We start from the raw sequence: 19,321 nt of genomic DNA, 5'->3' as shown, positions 1-19,321 counted from the left end.
CAGAATGGGTGGGCTCAGAATGTGGGCGCAGGCCAAAAAGGGACCATAACTCCCATCACAGCTCTGGCCAGGTGTGGCCCAGCGGGCAGAGCTTCAGGACACACTCACCTTGTGGAAAAAGAGAAACTGAGGTAAGGAAAGGCTGCCTTGGGGCTAGCGGTGAACCGTTTAGCTGGCTGGTCAGGGTCCTGGAAGGAGAAACACCAGAAGATGGAGGACAAGGAATCTGAAAAGACTCACGTATTATGGGCAGGCTTGGACCCTTGCTCTGCTCAGATACTGGCCAGGGTGGCTTGGGCAGAACACTGGCGGCTCTATGGCACCGCATCCAGGGCCATCTGCATGGTGAGCTCTTTCTCAAAGAGTCCAGGAGCACAACCTTCCTCAGCTAGGATTTACCTCTAAAAATTGATGGAAGTGAAATTTAAAACAGGCAAGTCCCTGTATGGAGAGCTTGCTAAGTAAATTATGACGCATATAGAATAAAATACCACGTAGCCATTGATATTCACGTATTCTGTTTATTATCACAACAAATAATTCACAGCAATGACCGCATGAAAATGTGGGTCACAGAGCACCATGGATGAAATGATCCCATTTACATGACTGTAAACACACACCCACATGCTAACGTACACACATGTACGTGTACTGGAGGGAGGAGGTGTGGAGCTATCACCAAAGTGGATGGGGGGATGGTTACCTGTAATTTTTACAATAAGCATTTATGGTTTTTACAAAAACACCAAAGCTATACTTATTTAGAAAACACAACGAAGTTATTTTTAATAGACACTTTAAGTCATTTGGCAAACCTTGGTTTTCCTCTCAACAGCTCAGCTGCCGCCATCAAGAAGGGAACCCACCTGAGAGATGCCCACCCTCCCCATTTCCCCTGAAATCTAGGAAGGAGCTGGGGCGAGAGGTCTCCTCTCCTAGACCAGGTTGAAATCCCTGCCCTTTCCTTTCTCAAGTGGTCTGCCATTCTAGAAAGTGTTCTCCAAATCACTCTTTAAAAAAAGAGTTCGCATACCAGGAAGAGCAGGGAGGTACTTTTTCAATCATCTCAGAGGAAGGGATGAGTCCCACCTGCGGACCCCCACGCAGTTGCCCTCCCCCTCCTCTGGGACACCTACTCAGGTTTCTCAGATCCATCTGCAAGGCGGCATCCGGCATCACAGTGACCAGAACCTTCCGTGAGACCCTCTGATGTCGGGCACCCATCGGCAGCCCAATCAGGCCTTCAGCAGGGCGATCTTGTGTTCCGGAACAGAGTCTTCGCTGCCATTGTAGGGCTGGGTCCCTGGTTCTTGCTTCAGGTATTTCTCTGCAGAAAACACAAGGTTTCCAAACACTAAAAAAGTGAAGTGAGGATAGGTCAGTTCACAGAATGGGATTAAAGGCTAGCCTTTTGGGGGCCTCAAGCCTGGGGAGTTAAGGTCCCTGGACCAGTATCTCCAGCCCTGGGCCAGTTTCACCTAAGTCTCCACCAGCACCTCACCACTCTCCATGCCACGATAACCCTCCTCACTGCTGCGCGGGTTCCATGGTGCGGCTGGGCCCAATCTGCTTATCCAGTTCCTGTGGATCAGCGTCTGGCTGCTTTAGCAGCAACATGGACGAATCGCACAGACACCAAGTTGAGCCAAGGAAGCCGAACACAGAAAGAATCCTCTTGATCCCACTACATGAAGTTCCGGAACAGGCTACACTGACCGATGGTGGAAGAAATCAGAGCAGTGCTTACCCCTAGTGGGGGCCACTGGAAGGGAGCAAGAGGGAACTTTCTGGAACGATGGAGAAAAGCTACATCCTGACTGGACGCCCATTGCATCCATGTGTCAGGACTCAAACTCACATTTAGGATCTGTGCATTTCACTGTATGTGAACTGTGCCTCAATTAAAAACTCACATACAGTCCCAAAACATAAAACCCCAGAGCAGGAAGGCCCCCTGACAACCTGTCCACTGCCTCACCCTCGTCCGAATGCTCCCCACTCTTGGACTCGAGCACTGACCCTCCCACCTCCCAGGGTTTCTGTCCTGCCGTCCTGACCCTGTGGGGTGTGGCAGCCAGGCTGCCGTGCCTCTCACTCTGATGACTGGCCACACCCACCTGCTTCTTCCAGGGTGCAGAAGTACAGGACGCCCTTCAGGTCAGCTGACAGCAGGACACGGAGAACGGGGACCTGTGGGACAAACGGTGATTCCAGGTGGGAATGCTCCTGCCCTAGCAAGCCACGTCACAGGCTAACTCACATCTCTGTAAGAGGAACACTTCTTAAGTGAATACCTTCTGAAGAACACAGAGATGAATGCTCTGCAAATACAACACGTGATGTAATGGACACAAGCAGAGCTCTGCAGCCAGATGCCACAAAAATGGAGCCCAGCCGCCTTCCTCACTGTGTGACATTGGGCAAGTCACTCAGCTTCTCTGGGCCTTGGCATCCTCACCTTGACATAGGGATGGTGACAACACAGACCTCACAGGCTACTTCGAGAGCAGATGCCGACACCCACCTGCAGGCCAATGAGGGCGAGGGTGGCGCCCCGCTTGTGGAAGTCCTCCAGGAGCTCCCCGAGCCCCAGCACCACCGTGTAGTCAATGCTGCAGATGTGGGTGCAGTCCAGGGCTGCAGAGCGTGGCGGGGATGCTGGGGGGACAGGGGAGTGGTCACACCAGGCAGAGGCTGCCAGAAAAGGCTCTGGCCAGGGGCATGGGGCCAAACAAGGCCATCAAGAGCTCCTCCCCAGTGGGGACGGGAAGGGGAAAGGACAAGGACCCAAAACGTTAGCTGTCTGGAGACAGCAACAACCATTTCCTTCATAGGGCAGGCAAACAGACCCCTTTCTCCCCTAAATACCAACTCCTGGAAGGAGCGGGCCCTCAGGGACACATGTTGGGAAACTGCCGCCCTTGCTGCATGCACACACGGTGGGGGGGTGTCCACTGGACGCCACTCTTGCGACTCCCGAGACCCCCAGGACCCAAGGACAGGCAAGCTCCTTCCTGACAGCCGAGAGCAGGGTCTCGGGGTCCAGCAGGAACCCCTGCTGAGAGGGTGGCAGGGAGCTGGGGGTGACCGCAGCCCAACTGGCCACATACTTTCCAGAGCCCGGCTCAGTAACGCCTCCCGGAGGGTTTCGATCGCAGGGAAGTGCAGGCCACTCGCCGGCTGCAGGACCAGCATCGGGCCCTCTGACACCTGGGGACAGTGTGGGGAAGCCAGTGAGCCCTGGAGGCAAGTTCAACAGGGCAGCTCTTCCAGGCCTAGGGTGGACGGGAGGGTGCAGAGCTGGCGGGACCCCCACCTGCGCCACAGCCCCACGCGCAGCAAGACAGCACCGTGGGGTTATGACCGGAAGGTCAAACCATCCGCTAGGTGAATGGTCACTTGGCAGTGCCTCAGGCCACAATCACACCAAGAACTCAAAATGCAAGACAGTGGGGTCAAAGGGTCTGCCCATGGCATGCTTCACCCCACCGGGCCCCCTGAGGGCAGCAGGTCCCCCTCAGGGGGACCAGATGGGCTACCTGTATCTTGGGTCTGGCCACGGAGTGCAGGAGAACCAGCATAGACACCAGGGTCCCTGCCAGGATGCCGTACTGGACCTCCCAGAAGCAGAGCAGGAACGTCACGCAGAGGGGCAGCAAGTCCAGCCCTGGAAGAGGAGGTCCAGCTGAGGAATGGCCCCTCCTCAGCGACCTTGGCTCCCAGCTACCCGAGCCCCCTGACAAGAGACACCTCATGCGTGGCTTTCCTCATAATGAGTGAAGGTGTCATGGACCCCAAACAGCTCCCGGGGGACCCCCATCCAGAGACTTGGGGACTGATGCTTCTGACAGGCCATGCCACCTCAAGGATGTGTCAGAGGCAAGAAATCCCTCCCTACCTGGGCGAGGGGCCCTTAAGACCTGCCTGGTCGGCCTGGTCCCCTGCCCCTGGGGAGAGGTCCCAGTGGGCACTTCTCAGGGGACCAAGGAAAAAGGGATATGAGGACCAGGGAGGCACCGAGACTTCTCTTAGATGTAGAAACCACATAAATCCCTTAACTGCTTTGAAAAACAAAAGAGAACAAAAACTTGTTACGGTAAAGGAATTGCAGGTTCCGGAGAACCTTGAGCTGCTATGACCAGTGGAGAAAGGGAGGCTATGACATGAGCCCTGCTGGTCACCCCAAAGCCCCCATCTCTCCCCGAGCTGGGCCAGCCTGGGCAGCAGCCAATGGCAGACGGAGGATCATCGATAACCTTGGTGCCGACGGACAGGAGATACATACTTTTCACTCGCCAGAGCGTCCCCACGATCTTGGTGTCGAACAGGGGGACCACGGCCATGATAATGACAGCAGCCAGGGCAGACTTGGGGATGTAGTAGAAGAGTGAGGTCAGGTAGTCGAGTGACAGCAGCACCAGGGCTCCTGCAGGGGCGTGGGGTGCTGTGACCTCATGGCCCTGCCGCCCCAACTCCCACCCAGCAAGGAGTCCCTGCTCTGGGGCACACAGCCAGGCACCAGAGCCGACGGCACCCACACCCTGGGCTCCCTCCACTCCTTTCCTCCTATCTCACTGCGGCGGACACGGGGAACACAGTGTCTGTGCAAGGGGTGCTCACCCGTCATCAGGCCCCCTGCTGGGGTGCACACCCCTGACTGAGCATTCACAGCCGTCCTGGAAGGCAACAGAGACCCATTAGTGGCTGTCGGGCTGGGAGAGCAGGGGAGGCGAGGAGCCACAATCCCTCCCACCTCCACTGTCTTTCAGGAATTAACTCCAGCACCAAGATGCTGGGAGCATTTCCATGCACGGGGATCTTTTTAACGTTGAACTGCAGCGCCGTGTATCGGGGTAAAGAAAACCAGCTAAGATGGTGAGGGAAGCAAAGGGAGCCCCCTCTTGTCTCCCCATAAACACCGTCACAGCTGACCAAGGGAGAGAGGACCAATGTGGAGAAAAGTGAAAACGGCCTCAGGACATGGGCAAGGGCCCAGGAGGGGGAACCTAGTTCTTCAAGCTAGACAAGGACCCTCTGACCTGGGCGGGGACCTCCCTGGAGACACAGGGAAGGGGGAACGTGGTCACTCACCGGCCAAAGCTGCCCGTGACCGGGTAGGAGGAGAAGAGGGAGCCCAGGATGTTCGTCAGGCCTGTGGAGAAACGGAAGGAAAAAGCTCATCCAGGACGAGAAGCAGCATAAAATAGAGAGAAAAAGGAGAGGAGGAGAAAGGAGATAAAAACCAGAAAGGAAACAGGAAGACAGAAGGTGAGAGGAACTACCCAGTGGGGCATCCTATATCTGGTTCTCTCTCCCTCTAGGAAGGTCAAATCATGATCTTTGCCAAGTGCGCCGAGATTAATTCTAGCTATAAGGCAGTTCTGACCCCAGCCCTGCCTATGTGACATATGCCTTTTCCCACGTATAAAAGAATGAGGAATCCCTCCTGCCCAGAAAGGGGGATGGCTGAGTAAGGCAAGCGTGCAGAGACAGGCCTGAAGTGCCCAGTATGCCTGCCGGCATCCCTGCTACTCTGAGTTCCTTCAAACCCACACTTCCATGAGATGACTAGCCAAGGTGAATGGGAGAAGGTCATGGCCAGTAAGCTGCCTTCCCTGTGTGCCTCTGATTAAGCTGTACTGGACACAGCCATGCCCGGAACCTGGCTGGGACCTCAGAATGGAGGTAACTAGCCCAAGTTCATCACCATCAGCTCGTCAGCACCCACCTCACCCAGGGGCCTTCACAAAGACCACCATGGTCTCCTTGGCTCCACAAACCCACAACTGGTCACAGGTTCAAGGCCTGCTCTAGAGACAGCTCAGGTGTCACCTGGGATGCACTGCTCCACAGTCAGGAAGCCTGGGGCCCATCTGAGTCCTCACTCATCCGCCTGCCCCTCCTGGAGGGAGGCACAGGGCGAGGCACAGGCAGCCAAGATCCCACACAATCAGCAGGCTCACCTGAGATCCTACCTGGCCACATTCCTCAGCAACCTGACCCTCGCCCTGGAAGCCCCCACCCCCAGCCCAGGTGGAACATTCCAGGCGTTCCCAGGCACAGAACAGGCCACAGCCCTCAGGGTCTGGTACACAGCAGGTGCTCAGTGAGCCTCAGTCAGACACTAGATGTCGGCACCCTACTCCTAGGGATTAAACTGAACGACCTGAGATGGGAGAACGGGCCCCACTCGGGCCAGCTCTGCACCCTGCGTGTCAGCACCTCCACCACCCAGACCCCAAGAGCCACCCGCCACTGGAGTCTTACCGATGGCCAGCAGCTCCTGGTTGGCGTCAATACGGTAATTATTTTGAGAAGCTATAAAGAGAACAGACAATAAAAACACTGTCACTAGTTACATATCATCAGGAAACTGTCTATGAAATGATAAAACAGGCTACCAGTTTCTCCCTACAGCATTGTCTATGTTTGTAAATAGAAGGTATAAACACAGATAAAATATACACATATGCAAATGTACACACGTCTTTGTGTGTTTACAAAAAAAAAAGTAGATGTAGAGCGAAACGTTAGCAGTTAATTGAGGTAGTGAAGGACGTTACAAGTGATTCGTTTTTTTTATCCATTTCTGAACTTTCAATATCTTGTGCAACAAACATGTATTGCTTTTATAATAAGGGAAAGATGTTTTAAACTAAAAAGCTCTCTGGTGGCAAGTCAAGATGACTAGAAAGTCTCAGATGAGGCCCAGAGACATGAGCGGGAAGATTTAGGGAGAAACTATGGAGCAGCATGAATTTTAAGACAGCGGTTGGTAAACTTTCTGTAAAGGGCCAGACTGTCAATATTTTAGGTTTTGAGGGTCACACCCTCTGTCACAACTGCTCAGCTCCCCATTATAGCACAAAGCAGCCATACAACACGAAACAAGTGAACAAGAGATCACCTTCCAATAAAACCTTACTTGTGAACTGAAATACAAATTTCATATACTTTTCATGTGTCATCAAATCCAAATCTTCTTTAGATTTTTTTTAAACATTTAAAAATGCAAAAGCCATTCGCAGGTGATGGGCAGCAGGCTGTGGTTTACTAAGCCTTGATTTAAAAGCAGGACAAGCTTTACAAATGAGCACAGGAAGTCAGCAGACTTCAAAAGAAAATGGAGAGTTTTCTAAGTAATAGACAAGATGAGTAAAATCTGTCACATGCAGATTCTGAGATATGCCCCTCCAAATGAAAAAAAAAAAAGGATCAGAAAAATAAAAACTGAACAAGAAAGATGTGAGCTGAACAGGTCGCAAACTGAAATGCAGCGTGGTCTTGAGCAACTGCTGGCGTTTGGAAAGGAAAACCCTTTAGAATGAACACTGGTTTATAGTCTCCTTGGAATGGTCTAAGGATCCAGATGCTGGAACTTCAAAGAAGGAAACATAATCCTGGCACAACCTGGGCTGGGCAGTGAACACAAGTTAGGTAGTCGTAGTAATATACACGTCATATATCTGAATTTTAACCTTTAGAGTCAAATTAGATCCAAACAAAGGACTTAATTAACCCTCTTATAGAACAGAAGAAACACATCATCCTCATGGACAACACAGAACAAAAGTCCAGGGACCTAAGACAGAAGCAGGGACACATGAAAGGTCTGGCAGCCTCAGCTCAGGCAGAGGGAATCAGTATTGAGCAGCAAACATATAAGTAGATTAACGCTTCCCAGCCTCTCCAGGGGTCAGGCCAGGTGTGCTCAGACACTCGGAAAGGGCACCTTGTCAGATTTTTAGGAATTTTGCTAACAGGGTATCAAATACAGCTATTATTACCAATTAAGTGAAAACTGTCAATTCAATAAGTTATATTAAAAACAAAGATAATACTTAAAAAATAATACTTTTAAAAAAGCATGTATTACTCAGATAAAAATTCAAAGTTTTAAAAATCAAAGCAGATAAAAAGCAAGCGGAAGAGCAGGCAAGCAAGGCAGGCTGGGCTCCAGGCTGAGGTGCCAGGGAGGGCGTGGGTGGTGAGCATCTTACCAAAGGATTTGGCCACTGCGATGCTCTCCAGGAGACCCATCAGGGGCACCACGGCCAGCCCGGCCCCCATGCCCTGAGAGAGGAGAGAGGGATGGTGAGTGACCCTCTGGGGAAGGACAGAAGAGGCCTGACCAGTCAGTAACCTGATAAGGTAGGCACTGGCTCGTCCATGTCTGACAGAAGCAAACATACTTCAGCTGCAGGGCTGTGAGCTCACACTGCAAGAAACACGACACACAGCAGAACACAACAGATTCCTGCTCTGCCAGCGTCCACGATGGCAGGAACACCCCTGGGCTCAAGGTAGAAAAATAAATGTGGTGCCCTTTGAGGTTGTGCCTAATCTGGAACTCATTCCTACCTGTCCCTGCACCAGAGATGCCCCTTCCTGAGAACAGCAGTCCTAGCTGAGTTCAGAGCTGCGCATCACTAAGCGGATGCATTAGGAGATAGAACCAGGCCCAGGGGCTGCTGCGGCCTCAGCCAAGCCGGCCTGGCTCCCTGTCTCTACCCACCTGTACCATCTCGGTGAAGGAGATCGTCCCGTTGGCAGTGGTCACTGAGAAGGGAGGGATGTGGGCATCAGGGAGCCCCTCGGGTGTCTTCCCAGTTAGAACAAAAGGCTGGTATCCAGTCACCTGGAAGGAGTATGCGACCAGGGCAGCAAAGGAGACCACCAGGGCGTTGCGAGCTAGGACAGGGGGAGAGACTGTCAGTGAAACCTGGATCGTCTGGGTAACTGGGGCAAATACACCTCAGGAGGTGGAAGACCCCACCCCAGCCTGGGAAACAGCATGGATACAAGCAACCGTATGGCAGGCATGAACACATGACACCATGAAAAACGCACAATGGGGAACCAGAGGAGTGGTGACACACGGGGCCGGCACGCATATCATCTACTGGTCACCAGTGACTGCATGGTCAAAGGCAGAGCTGGAAAGACTTTGAGATCAGATCTCCCAAAGTGATGCCCCTTTGAAGACGGAGAAACAGAGCAGGTTTACTCTGCTGCCTGAAACAACTAAAAACTGGACAAAACATATGGAACAACGGTGCCTGTGTATATATACCCAAATATCCCCCAAATTGACCTTCTAGAAATGAAAACCGTAACGTCTGAGGCAAAATATACACTGAATGGATTAAAGACAGATTAGATATCACAGGAAAAAGACTAGTGAAACTGAAGATGTAGCAATAGAATCTCCTCAAAATGAAACACACAGAAGAAGAGAAAGATTGAAACACTGTACAAAGCATCAGTAGCTGTGGAACAATTTCAAGTAACCTAGTATGTGTCAGAGTCCACAAAGAAAGACCATGGAGTGGCGTGGGGAGACAGCACAAGGATTTGAAGAAACAATGACTGAGTATTTTTCCAAATTTGATAAAAACTGCAAACCTGCATAACCAAGAAGCTCAGTGAATTCCAAGGACAAGACACATGGGAAAAAAAAAAAAAGAAACTACAACAAGGCACATCATAATCAAATTGCCTAAAGCCAATGATAAAGAGAATTTTTTTTTTGGCTGTGTTGGGTCTTCATTTCTGTGCGTGGGCTTTCTCTAGTTGCGGCGAGCAGGGGCCTCTCTTCATTGCGGTGTGCGGGTCTCTCACTGTCGCGGCCTCTCTTGTTGCGGAGCACAGGCTCCAGACGCGCAGGCTCAGTAGCTGTGGCGCACGGGCTTAGTTGCTCTGCAGCATGTGGGATCTTCCCAGACCAGGGCTCAAACCCGTGTCCCCTGCACTGGCAGGCAGATTCTCAACCACTGCGCCACCAGGGAAGCCCAAGAGAATGTCTTAAAAGCAGCCAGAGAAAAAGGTCATATCTAGAGGAATGAAATAAGAATGACAGCAGACTTCTTGTAGGAAACAAAGCAGGCCAGAAGACAGGAGAACAGCATTTTTAAAGTGTGGAGGAGGAAAAAAACTGTCTAGAATTCTATATCCAGCAAAGCTACCCTCCAAAAGAAAAGTAAAACATTGACTATTTTGGACATACAAAAGTTGAAAGAATTCATCACCAACAGGCCTGCACTACAGGAAACAATATAGAAGGCTCTCCAGGCAGAAGGAAAATGATACAGATGGAAATCTGGATCTACACAAAGGAACGAAAAGCACAAGATGTATAATGTGGGAAGATATAACAGACTCTGTTCTCATTACTTGTACATCTTTAGAAGTAACTACATAGTTAAAGTGGAAACAATAATAACGACTGAGGGATTTAAAACACATGTTGAAGAAAAATATATGACAACCATAGCACAAAGGCTAGAAGAGGAGAAATGGATGTATCTGGTCAAAAGATTCTTATATCAACGTGAAGTTGGAAAGTATACTGTATTAAGATACAGATGTATACGATAAACCCTAAAGCAACCACCAAAAACAAACAAGCAAAAACAAAAACACACACAGCAGTTATAGCCAATAAGCCAATAAAGGGAATAAAAAAAGAATCATAGAAAAATACTCAATCCAAAAGATGGTAGAAAGAGAGGGAAAAGGGAACAAAGAAATGAGACAATAGGAAACAAAGAGCAATATGGTAGATCTAAAGCTAGATACATCAATCATCACATGGAATGTAAACATTACCCCACCCCCCAATGAAAAGGCAGAGATCATCAGATTGTATTAAAAAACAAAACCCGTCTATATGTTTCCTACAAAAAAACACACTTGTTAAACATAAAGACACAAATAAGTTAAATAGATTCAAAGTAAAAGGATGGGAAAACATATGCTAATACTAACCAAAAGAAATCTGGAACAACTCTACATGAAAGTAGAGTTCAGAGCAAAGAATGTTACCAGGATAAAGGGGGTCATTTCCAGAGAAAAATATAATTCTACACATGTATGTACATACAATGTTTGTTCTCTGATAGTAATGGGATTACGTTAGAAATCAGTAGCAAAATACTAATTAAAAAAATCCCCAAATATTTGGAAACTAATTCCTAAAAGGCTCCTGGTTCAAAGGGTAAATAATCCACAATTCAAAAGAGAAGTAAAAATGGAAATTAGAAACTATTTAGAACGAAGTGAAAATGAAAACACAACCTATCAAAATTGTGGGATGCAGCTAAAGCAGTGGTGAGTAGGAAATTTATGACCCTAATCACTATATTGGAAAAGGAAGGTCTCAAAGACCTCAGCTTCTGCCTTAAGAATTTGAAAAAGAAACCTAAATTCAAAAGTAGCCAATGCAAGGAAATAATAAAGATCAGATCAAAATCTACTAACAAGAAAACAAAAGCAATAGAGAGATCAATGCAATCAAAAGCTGGTTCTGTGAGATAAATAAAATCGATACATCTCTAGATCAACTGATCAAGAAAAAGGGCAAGTGACCTGGGAGCAAGTCCTCACTCTGCCTGCTCCTAGCTATGTGACCTTGAGAAGTCTTATTTGGTTTGTCTGTTTTACCTTTCAGAGCCTCATTTTCCTCACTGGCAACACAGGGAAAATAATATCCCATCCTCAAGGCTGCTATGAGAATCAAAACAAGTGATGTTTGTAAAATGCTTTATAAGTCATCCATCACTGTATGTCAGATCACAGCTCATTCAATTTCTGCAAGTCTCTACTTTTTCATTTGCAAAAGGGGAGAAATTACAACTGTTCCACCTACCCCACAAGAGTGTTCTGGGCTAAACAAATTCTCTACAAATTGCTAAACAAACACAAGGTACTACTATAGGTTAACCTGTACTCACTCAGCTAAAATACAAGCTGAAACGATGACTTTTTAATAAACATAGTTGGGAGCTCAGTAACTAGTTTCCTAAGGACACACCACATATCCTGGAGAGAAAGAAGACAGTAGTCCCTGAGAAGCCTACAGGGTTTTGGAGCAGCATTTCTCAGACCTCAGTGTGCCTACAAGTCACCTGACAAGCATGTTAACGTGCAGATTCTGCCTCAGAGGTCTGGGTGGGCCTGAGAACCTGCATTTCCAACAAGCTCCCAGGGGATGCCTGTGCTGCTGGTCAGAGGCCACATTTCGAGTGTTAAGTTTTAGGCAACAGAGCCTGTTTTCACTATTTTACAGATGACTATACTAAAGCTCATAAAATTTTGACAAGTGACTCATGCAAGTGCCAGGTAAGTGGCTAAACTAGGACTTGAAACCAGTAGTTTCACCATAAACCCAGTGCTCTTCCACCCTCCCAAGCGCTCAGCGTTTACCCATGGCCTCCCGGCTGCAGAATGGCGTCTGGTGAGTGACTCTTGGGACTGGGGACCAGCCGGAGAAGCTGGAAGTGACTCAAGGGCTGAAATCTAGTCACCCCCTCCCTCCCACAACTGGCTGGATTTCATGGCCACGGAGGAGTAGGGCCAAGCGGGATGATTTCCATTCCCCTCAGCTCTGGAAAGGCCCAGTAGGTATCAATGCTTCCTTGCTTTGCTGTACCTGCCATTCTCTCTCTGTGTCACCTACTGGCAGCTCAGTGGAGAGATGTCCATCCCCACCGCCACCCCGAGATGGCCCTTCAACCAGCCAATGGTTCCACTAACTCTCCTCATCTTGCCGCCTTTTACTTCAGCCTTTCTTTACAGATCCTCTGGTTAACTGCAACTCAACCTGCTGATTCCAGGCCTGAAGCAAAATGTTTACCCTTTGCAGCTGCACAATTAAAACAGGACCAGTCTGTCTCAGTGGAACTTGTTTTCTCCCCCAGAGACCTGCCAGAGTTTCTCAACCTTAGCACTGCTGACACCTTGGGCCAGATCAGTTTTTTTGCCGTGGGAGACTGTACATTGCAGGATGTTTAGTAAAATCCCTGGACTCCACCCATCAGAAGCCAGAAACAGTCTTGCCCAGTAGTGTCAACCAAAAATGTCTCTGAACATTGCCAAATGTCCCCCAGGGGCGGGGGCGGGGGAGCAAAATCATCCCTAGCTGAGAACTTCTGCCGTTAAACAGAGTTCTCAGCCCTGGACGCATATCAGAACCACTTAGCGAGTGACGTGAAGTTCTCTAGGGGTGGAATTCGGGTTCCTGGGGTGACTACAATGTGAGACCAGGTTGTGCAGGACAAATCTGGAAATGGTCCCTCAGCCAGAAGGCCCCCTCACCTGTGGTGGCAGTCCAAACCAACCCATGGCTGAGCCGCACGCCAGTGGGCATCTCGGGATGGACGGGAGGCACGTGGTCCCGCATCAGCTTTAGCACGAGAAGCAGCACCATGCAGACCAGTCCCAGCACTGCATCGCCCACCCTGCAGACAGACACCAGTCACCGCCCAAACCTGCTGATAGCACAGGCCTTCTGGCCTTTGGTTGCTGCTTCTGCTGGAAAACTTTCTCTCTCGAATGCTCTTTTTGTTTTTTCCTAAGTAACCTCTGTCCCTGTTCCATTTCAAAACTTTATTCGAAACTTAGTAGGTACACAGGCCCTGGGAGCTGAAGCCCAGATCACAGTGGTAGCCATAGGCGCGCTACCAACTCACGTTTTTAGTCACATAGCTCTCTGGGCTACACGTGTCTCGTCAGTTCCGGGAGATTCACTCCTGACTGCCTATGATGCTCTCTGACCAGTCCATCTCCATCTCCACTGGCCTCCATGTGGCTGACCCCAACCAGGTGCATCTTATAGGCCAGGAAACCTTAGCAGCAGACCAGAAGGGGAGGAGAGGATGGTCACAGGGTCTCCTCCACTCCCTTCAGGAAGCTCCCCGTACAGCTCCCCCCAGGTCACTTCTCCTCTTGCCCCTCCAGCCAGAGAGGTGTTCTGGCCTCCAGCTGGGCTCATCGAGCTGCATCTCCTATTTGTCCCTTTAATCTGCTTGCTCTGAGAGAAACCCCTCCATCTGAGTGATGTGCTTGCTGTAGGAACTCTCTCCACCTGCCACCCGTCCCCTGGCACCTGCATGTCTGTTGGCCTCTGCCTTCCCTTGCCCTGTGGTTCTCTTGCTCACTGAACTATGAACTCCTTGAACGAGAGACCACCTGCCCTTCCTTCACATGGTCTCTTCTCACTTCGACCACAGGAGAAAGCCCTGCATGGGGTCACGCTGACTGGTGCACTGGACTGACCAGAGCAGAGCTTCTCAAGCTTCAATGAGCCACGTGGGCCTCTTGTTAAGCCGACTGAGTCAGCAGGTCTGGGCCGGCCAGACTGTGCTTCTAACCAGCTCCCAGGTGATGCCGATGGTGCTGCTCGCGGGACCCCTGTTTGAGCAGCAAGATCCCAGAGGATTGGAATAAATGCCACCTGGGAGTGGAAATGGGGAGGGAACTGGGAGAGGAATCTAGAAGGAAGAGCTTACTTATGGGGGCGGGGGGTGAAACACAGCCAACCAGTACCTGGTCTCTCCGATGTTGCGGAAAGTGTAATACACTTGCAGAAAAAACTGCCTGGAGATGTGCTGCAGTCCCAGCAGGTTCTGTCAAACAAGAGCTTCTGATTAGACAGCCTTCTGCGATATAAAGGCCTGAAACCCAACCCTTGCAGCATCTCAATACTGTTCCAAACCTGGAACCCCCTACCCCTCCAAGGGCCCTTCCTGGGGGAAAACATCTCCTGGCTCTCCCGGGCCTATCTGTCCATTCCCAAAGTCCCCAAAGGGAGGAGATCAAAGTTATCCCTCTCGGGGGGAAGTGGGGGCGCTGACGGTATTTCACAAAGTTCCGGTTGTCGCAAGTCGTTGCAAGTTACTCAAAGTAATTTGAGCGACCTCAAACCAAGGAGACTGGTTCAACCGCTCCCTGGCCCGGGGCCCTGCCCACCCCCTCAGGCCCGGCTGCCATCTGTTCGCGGCCCCGTCCATCACTCAGCGGCCCGTCCTTCACAGCACAGACCCCACCGCCATTGGCTCGAGGCCGCGTCCGTCACTCGGAGGCCCGCCCATCGGGGACCGCCCCCTGCCAGAAGCGAAGTCTCGCCACGAGACGGGCAGACCCGCAAGGGCGGGGGTCGAGGGGGCGCCGAGGTCCTCCAGGGAGGAGCGCTGAGGGGACCCCGCCAGGTCGGGGGTCCTCAGGTGGGAGAAGGGGCGCCACTCTGTACTTCAGTTATCTGGTTGGGATCAGAAGGGGAGGTCGAGGCCCAGACTCGCAAGGCAATCAGGCTCCAAGGACCCCAAAACCCACTGTGTACACAGCCCCCGAAGGGGAAGGGCAGACACGGACAGCGGCTTCTGTCCTGGGCAGGGACTCCTGCGTGGGCAGGTCAAGAGGACCCCCACCCCAAGCCTAGAGGCTCTCAGATGACTGTCATGACCTAGTCAAGGTTTTGAAGACAGGGACCTAGGGGTGCCAAATACGAATGCATAAAGAAGCTACCCTCTCACTGTGTTACGAAAAAAGAACATTCTTGACACTAAAAATGAAAGATAATGTTTCCAGAATAAAGGACAGAACATCCCACGAAACAGCACTTGCCAGGCTTACCCTGACATATGTGTGTACATAATCTATAGTTCGAATTACGCACACTGTTCTAGGCTGTTTCCTCCTCTGTAAGTGGAGATAGTAATGCCTACCTCCCAGAGGACTTCTGAGAACTAAACATAGGGAGAGCTTAACCCAGCACCCAGTGACGTGTCAACTACTTTATTCTCTCTCACACGTACCCTCTTGGGCTTCACGTTCTTACTTTCTCAATCGGCCTCCATCCGCGAAGACTGTCACGGACTAGAGTGAAGCAGAGCCTGACTGTAGGAACCACACCGTGGAGAGGCGTGTGTATATGTGTGTGTGTGTGTGTGTGTGTGTGTGTGTGTGTGTGTGTGTGTGTGTGTCCCTCAATCTGTACGATTCAGCTCAGTTTCATTCTGCACACCCAAGCACAGCTCCAGGCGGCCACATTGGAAGTAAAACAGTACCTGCCTTCCAGGTACGCAGAACCCAATGGAAGGAGAGTAAATGATATCCTCAGATAACCAATGATCACTGATTCCAATACTTCTCATTTGTGTTTAAACAGAAACATAAAAAAAGTACAATATTTGAAAAACATTAAACAAAAAATTGGAAAAGACAGACATAAAAGTGAAATCACGTAGCTAAATTAGCTTAGGGAGCAATTTGCTTGTCGGAATTTTGGCAGCACACTCGTGACTTGTAAAGGCCCAATGGTTCAATATGCAGTAGGGGCAGAACTCTGTGAGGTGAACCAAGCACTCAGGCATGAAAACTCCAGCAAGAGCGGGGACTGTCATTACTGGTCCCCCAAATTACCTGTTGTAGAACTTGGCCATCACTCAATATCTCCCCCGAAGGATCATTTTATTTTACTTATTTATTTTTTGTGTGTGGTACGTGGGCCTCTCACTGTTGTGGCCTCTCCCATTGCAGAGCACAGGCTCCGGACGTGCAGGCTCAGCAGCCATGGCTCACGGGCCCAGCCGCTCTGCGGCATGTGGGATCTTCCCAGACCAGGGCACGAACCCGTGTCCCCTGCATCGGCAGGCGGACTCTCAACCACTGCGCCACCAGGGAAGCCCAAGGATGATTTTATTAATGGAGACTCATGCCAGCACGACAGGCTCTGAGCCCCAAAATAGCAAGAGTTTGACTCACACATATCAGGACCTGGCCTTGGTCCTGCTAGCCAGCAGATGTCCCAGGACCAACTAGGGTGCCTACCTTAATCTGCCCGAAGCCGATGATGATGGCGGCAGCCGAGGTGAAACCTTTAATGACGGGACAGGAGATGAAGTCCAGCAGGAACCCTGGACAGCCAAGAGGGAACACCAAGCTGGTCCCAGCCCCACTGGGTCAGTGTGGGCTGGGAGAGGTGGTATGGGTGGGACTGGGTCTAAAGACTAGTGGCATACCCTGTTTGGGCTGGTTTGGAGAGCAGGAAAGAGACTAGGGACTGAGGCCCTGGGCACTTCTCCAAGTGTCCTGGCCTCTGAGCACAGTAGAGAGCTGAGAGCCACCCTTCTTGACACACACACACACACACACACACACACACACGGATAGCCCTTGGAATGCAAAGAAAGAAATGCTGAAGGCAGGGCATCCCCAGAAGGAGGTGCCTTGGTACCCCAGGAAGAGCAGAGCTGCAACCCCCCGTCCCCATGACAGGAAGGTCTGAGTGTCTTACCCAAGCGCAGGAACCCCATGCCTAATTGGATGCAGCCCGACAGAAAGGCCAGCAGCACAGCATAGGCAGGCTCGCGGAAGGTGTAGAAGGAGACCAGGAGGGACATGATGGCCGTGGGGCCCAGAGTCACATCTCGGGAGGTACCCAGAAAAAAATATACGAAGCACCCCATGAAGGCAGAGTAGAGGCCGTACTGTTGGGCAGAGAGAGCAATGAATATCCAGGAGGCACACGGCACCCGCACAGGGTCCCTGGTGTAGCTGGTTAAGCACAGGGATCTGTGTGGTCCATTGTGTATTCTGGGCACAGCAGCACATACAGGCAGGGTGCACTGATCACCCTGTTACCCAAGGTTGTGGACCTACAGTGACTACGGGGCCTCTTTCCTACCCACACCCAACTGGGGCCTCGTGTCCTTATGTCTGAGCCTGTGATTCTGAGAAAGCATTCTTAAAGCCAGAGTGAGTCATCCCACTGGCCCCATCAGGCAATCCAGAACTAGCTTGGTGCCTGTGTGTGACAAGCATGACAAGAGGGGTTACAGGAGCACGCGTCTGCCCAAAGGCAGTCACATGCTCTAGGTTGTAAACTAAGGCTTCTTGGGCCCCATGGGACTGGAGCCCAGGGTGCCCCCTTGTCTGGAGGGAATACTATGCATGCATTTCTACTCTGCTCCTGGGTGAGCACTAAGGCCTGGAGTGGGGTCAGGCTAAGGGGAAGGGATGTGGTGGGCAGCAAGGGCACACATCTCACCTGGGGAGGGAGTCCAGCCACCTCGGCATAGGCCAGCGCCTGGGGAATGACTGTGAGCCCAACTGAGATCCCAGCGATGAAGTCCATCTTCAGCGCGTGCCAGGTGTAGTCAGGCAGCCAAGCCAGGAAAGGCAGCCTCTTCTGCATGGTCGCAGTGGACCAGCAGCAGGACATCGGGGCAAAGCCCTTGGGCGGCTTCATAGTAGATGACATGTCTAGGAAGAGTGGGGGGGGGGGCGGGGGGACACAGACCAGCAGTCAGGGCCTGGGCTTCAGAAAACCCAGCAACAGGGTGAGAGTGAGGGTGAGGTCCAGAAACATCAGGAGATGCGCAATCGGTCTCCTCTCACCCAGGGGGGTGGAGCTAGATGCGTTAAATCTCCCCTCACCTTGCTGATCTGAGTCAGGAAGCCAACAGCCTGCGCAGAGAAGGCGTCAACCAAAGGTGGAGTGCCCCCCCGCCACCGACTGCTCTCTCTTAACCCCACCTGCCCAGACCCTAGGTGCCTTCTCTTCCTCCATCCACTCTGGCCAGAAAAAATAAATGATTTCTCACTGAGAAGTTCAAACACTAATCACTAATTAGACTCAAGGTTTCTCCTCCCCGGAGAATTTGTTTCCTTTTTTTATTCCCCCCCCCCCAGGAAATTTAACGAGGAGCAGTGCAGAGAAAAGCAGGTCCACGGAGATACCCACATGTGGCTGGCGATGAGTGGGTGGGGTGACTGGAGGCCCTGAGGTTTTCCAAGTGCGCAGCATAGCAGGCTCCACCCACTACGGCAGACTGCGGCGCTGCGGTGGTGGGAGGGCTCCCATCCTGAAGCTGCGCATCACCCCAACCCCCACCTGTGGCGTCTACATCCTTAGAGGAGCCTTAAGTATTCTAGTTTGTTCTGAAAGAACGTCAGAGGCTCCCCCCGGTAATTCACGGCGCGCATCCTCTAGGGTCCTGGTGCTCCTGGCGCGCAGAGCCTGTCCCAAACCACCCCCAGCCCCGGTGGGGCCGCTCTGGACAGAACCGGCCCCCCACCCCCGAAGCCGCTTGCCCCAGACACTGGGGTCTAAGGGGGGGACCCACACCGTCTGCCGGTCCGTGGCCTGCCGGCCTCAGCAAGGCGGAGGATGGCGGGGACCTGGGTGGGGATGAGGTGGGTGGGGATGAGGTGGGTGGGGAGCGGGGTCCCCGCGGGACGCACCCGTACCCGCGGACCACTTGCCGCCCCCCCACGTCGGCCGCCCACCAGCGACCCCGGCCAGTGCCCTGGCAACTCGAGCGCCCGGCCCCGGGCCCCGCCGCCGTCAGCCACGCACTCACCGGACGCCACAGCTCGGGGTCTCCCGTCGTCTCCGCAGCTGGTCTGCAGAAACCGCAGAGGTTGGGGGAGCGGGAGCCGGAGCCGGGGCGGGTCCTGGGCGGGTCCTGATGTACACGTGACCGAGGGTTGGGGCGGGAGGGCTGGTGCTCACGTGACGGCGGGGCGGCGCCCGGCT

The 19,321-nt window shown here is 51.8% G+C and overlaps 1 protein-coding gene across 1 annotated transcript; it reads right to left on the bottom strand.

The window, feature by feature from the left end:
* Window positions 1-511: 511 nt before the first annotated feature.
* On the bottom strand, window positions 512-19,210 carry SLC26A11 (solute carrier family 26 member 11). The gene is made up of 17 exons (XM_059996701.1): window positions 19,146-19,210; window positions 17,831-18,045; window positions 17,078-17,270; window positions 16,612-16,697; window positions 14,329-14,408; window positions 13,099-13,241; window positions 8,519-8,694; window positions 8,004-8,076; window positions 6,271-6,321; window positions 5,095-5,155; window positions 4,624-4,679; window positions 4,289-4,429; window positions 3,543-3,670; window positions 3,114-3,213; window positions 2,528-2,661; window positions 2,121-2,193; window positions 512-1,330 (listed from the first exon to the last, which is right to left on the bottom strand). The coding sequence occupies exons 2-17, from the start codon at window positions 18,041-18,043 to the stop codon at window positions 1,239-1,241; spliced, it is 1,800 nt and encodes a 599-aa protein (XP_059852684.1). The 5' UTR covers window positions 18,044-18,045; window positions 19,146-19,210; the 3' UTR covers window positions 512-1,238.
* Between the last annotated feature and the right edge of the window lie 111 nt (window positions 19,211-19,321).

The sequence above is a fragment of the Delphinus delphis genome, chromosome 19 (assembly GCF_949987515.2).
Source record: "Delphinus delphis chromosome 19, mDelDel1.2, whole genome shotgun sequence".
Taxonomy (NCBI): Eukaryota; Metazoa; Chordata; class Mammalia; order Artiodactyla; family Delphinidae; genus Delphinus; species Delphinus delphis.
The sequence above is the reverse complement of the archived record's forward strand: the minus strand, read 5'-3'. Positions and strand labels throughout refer to the sequence as shown.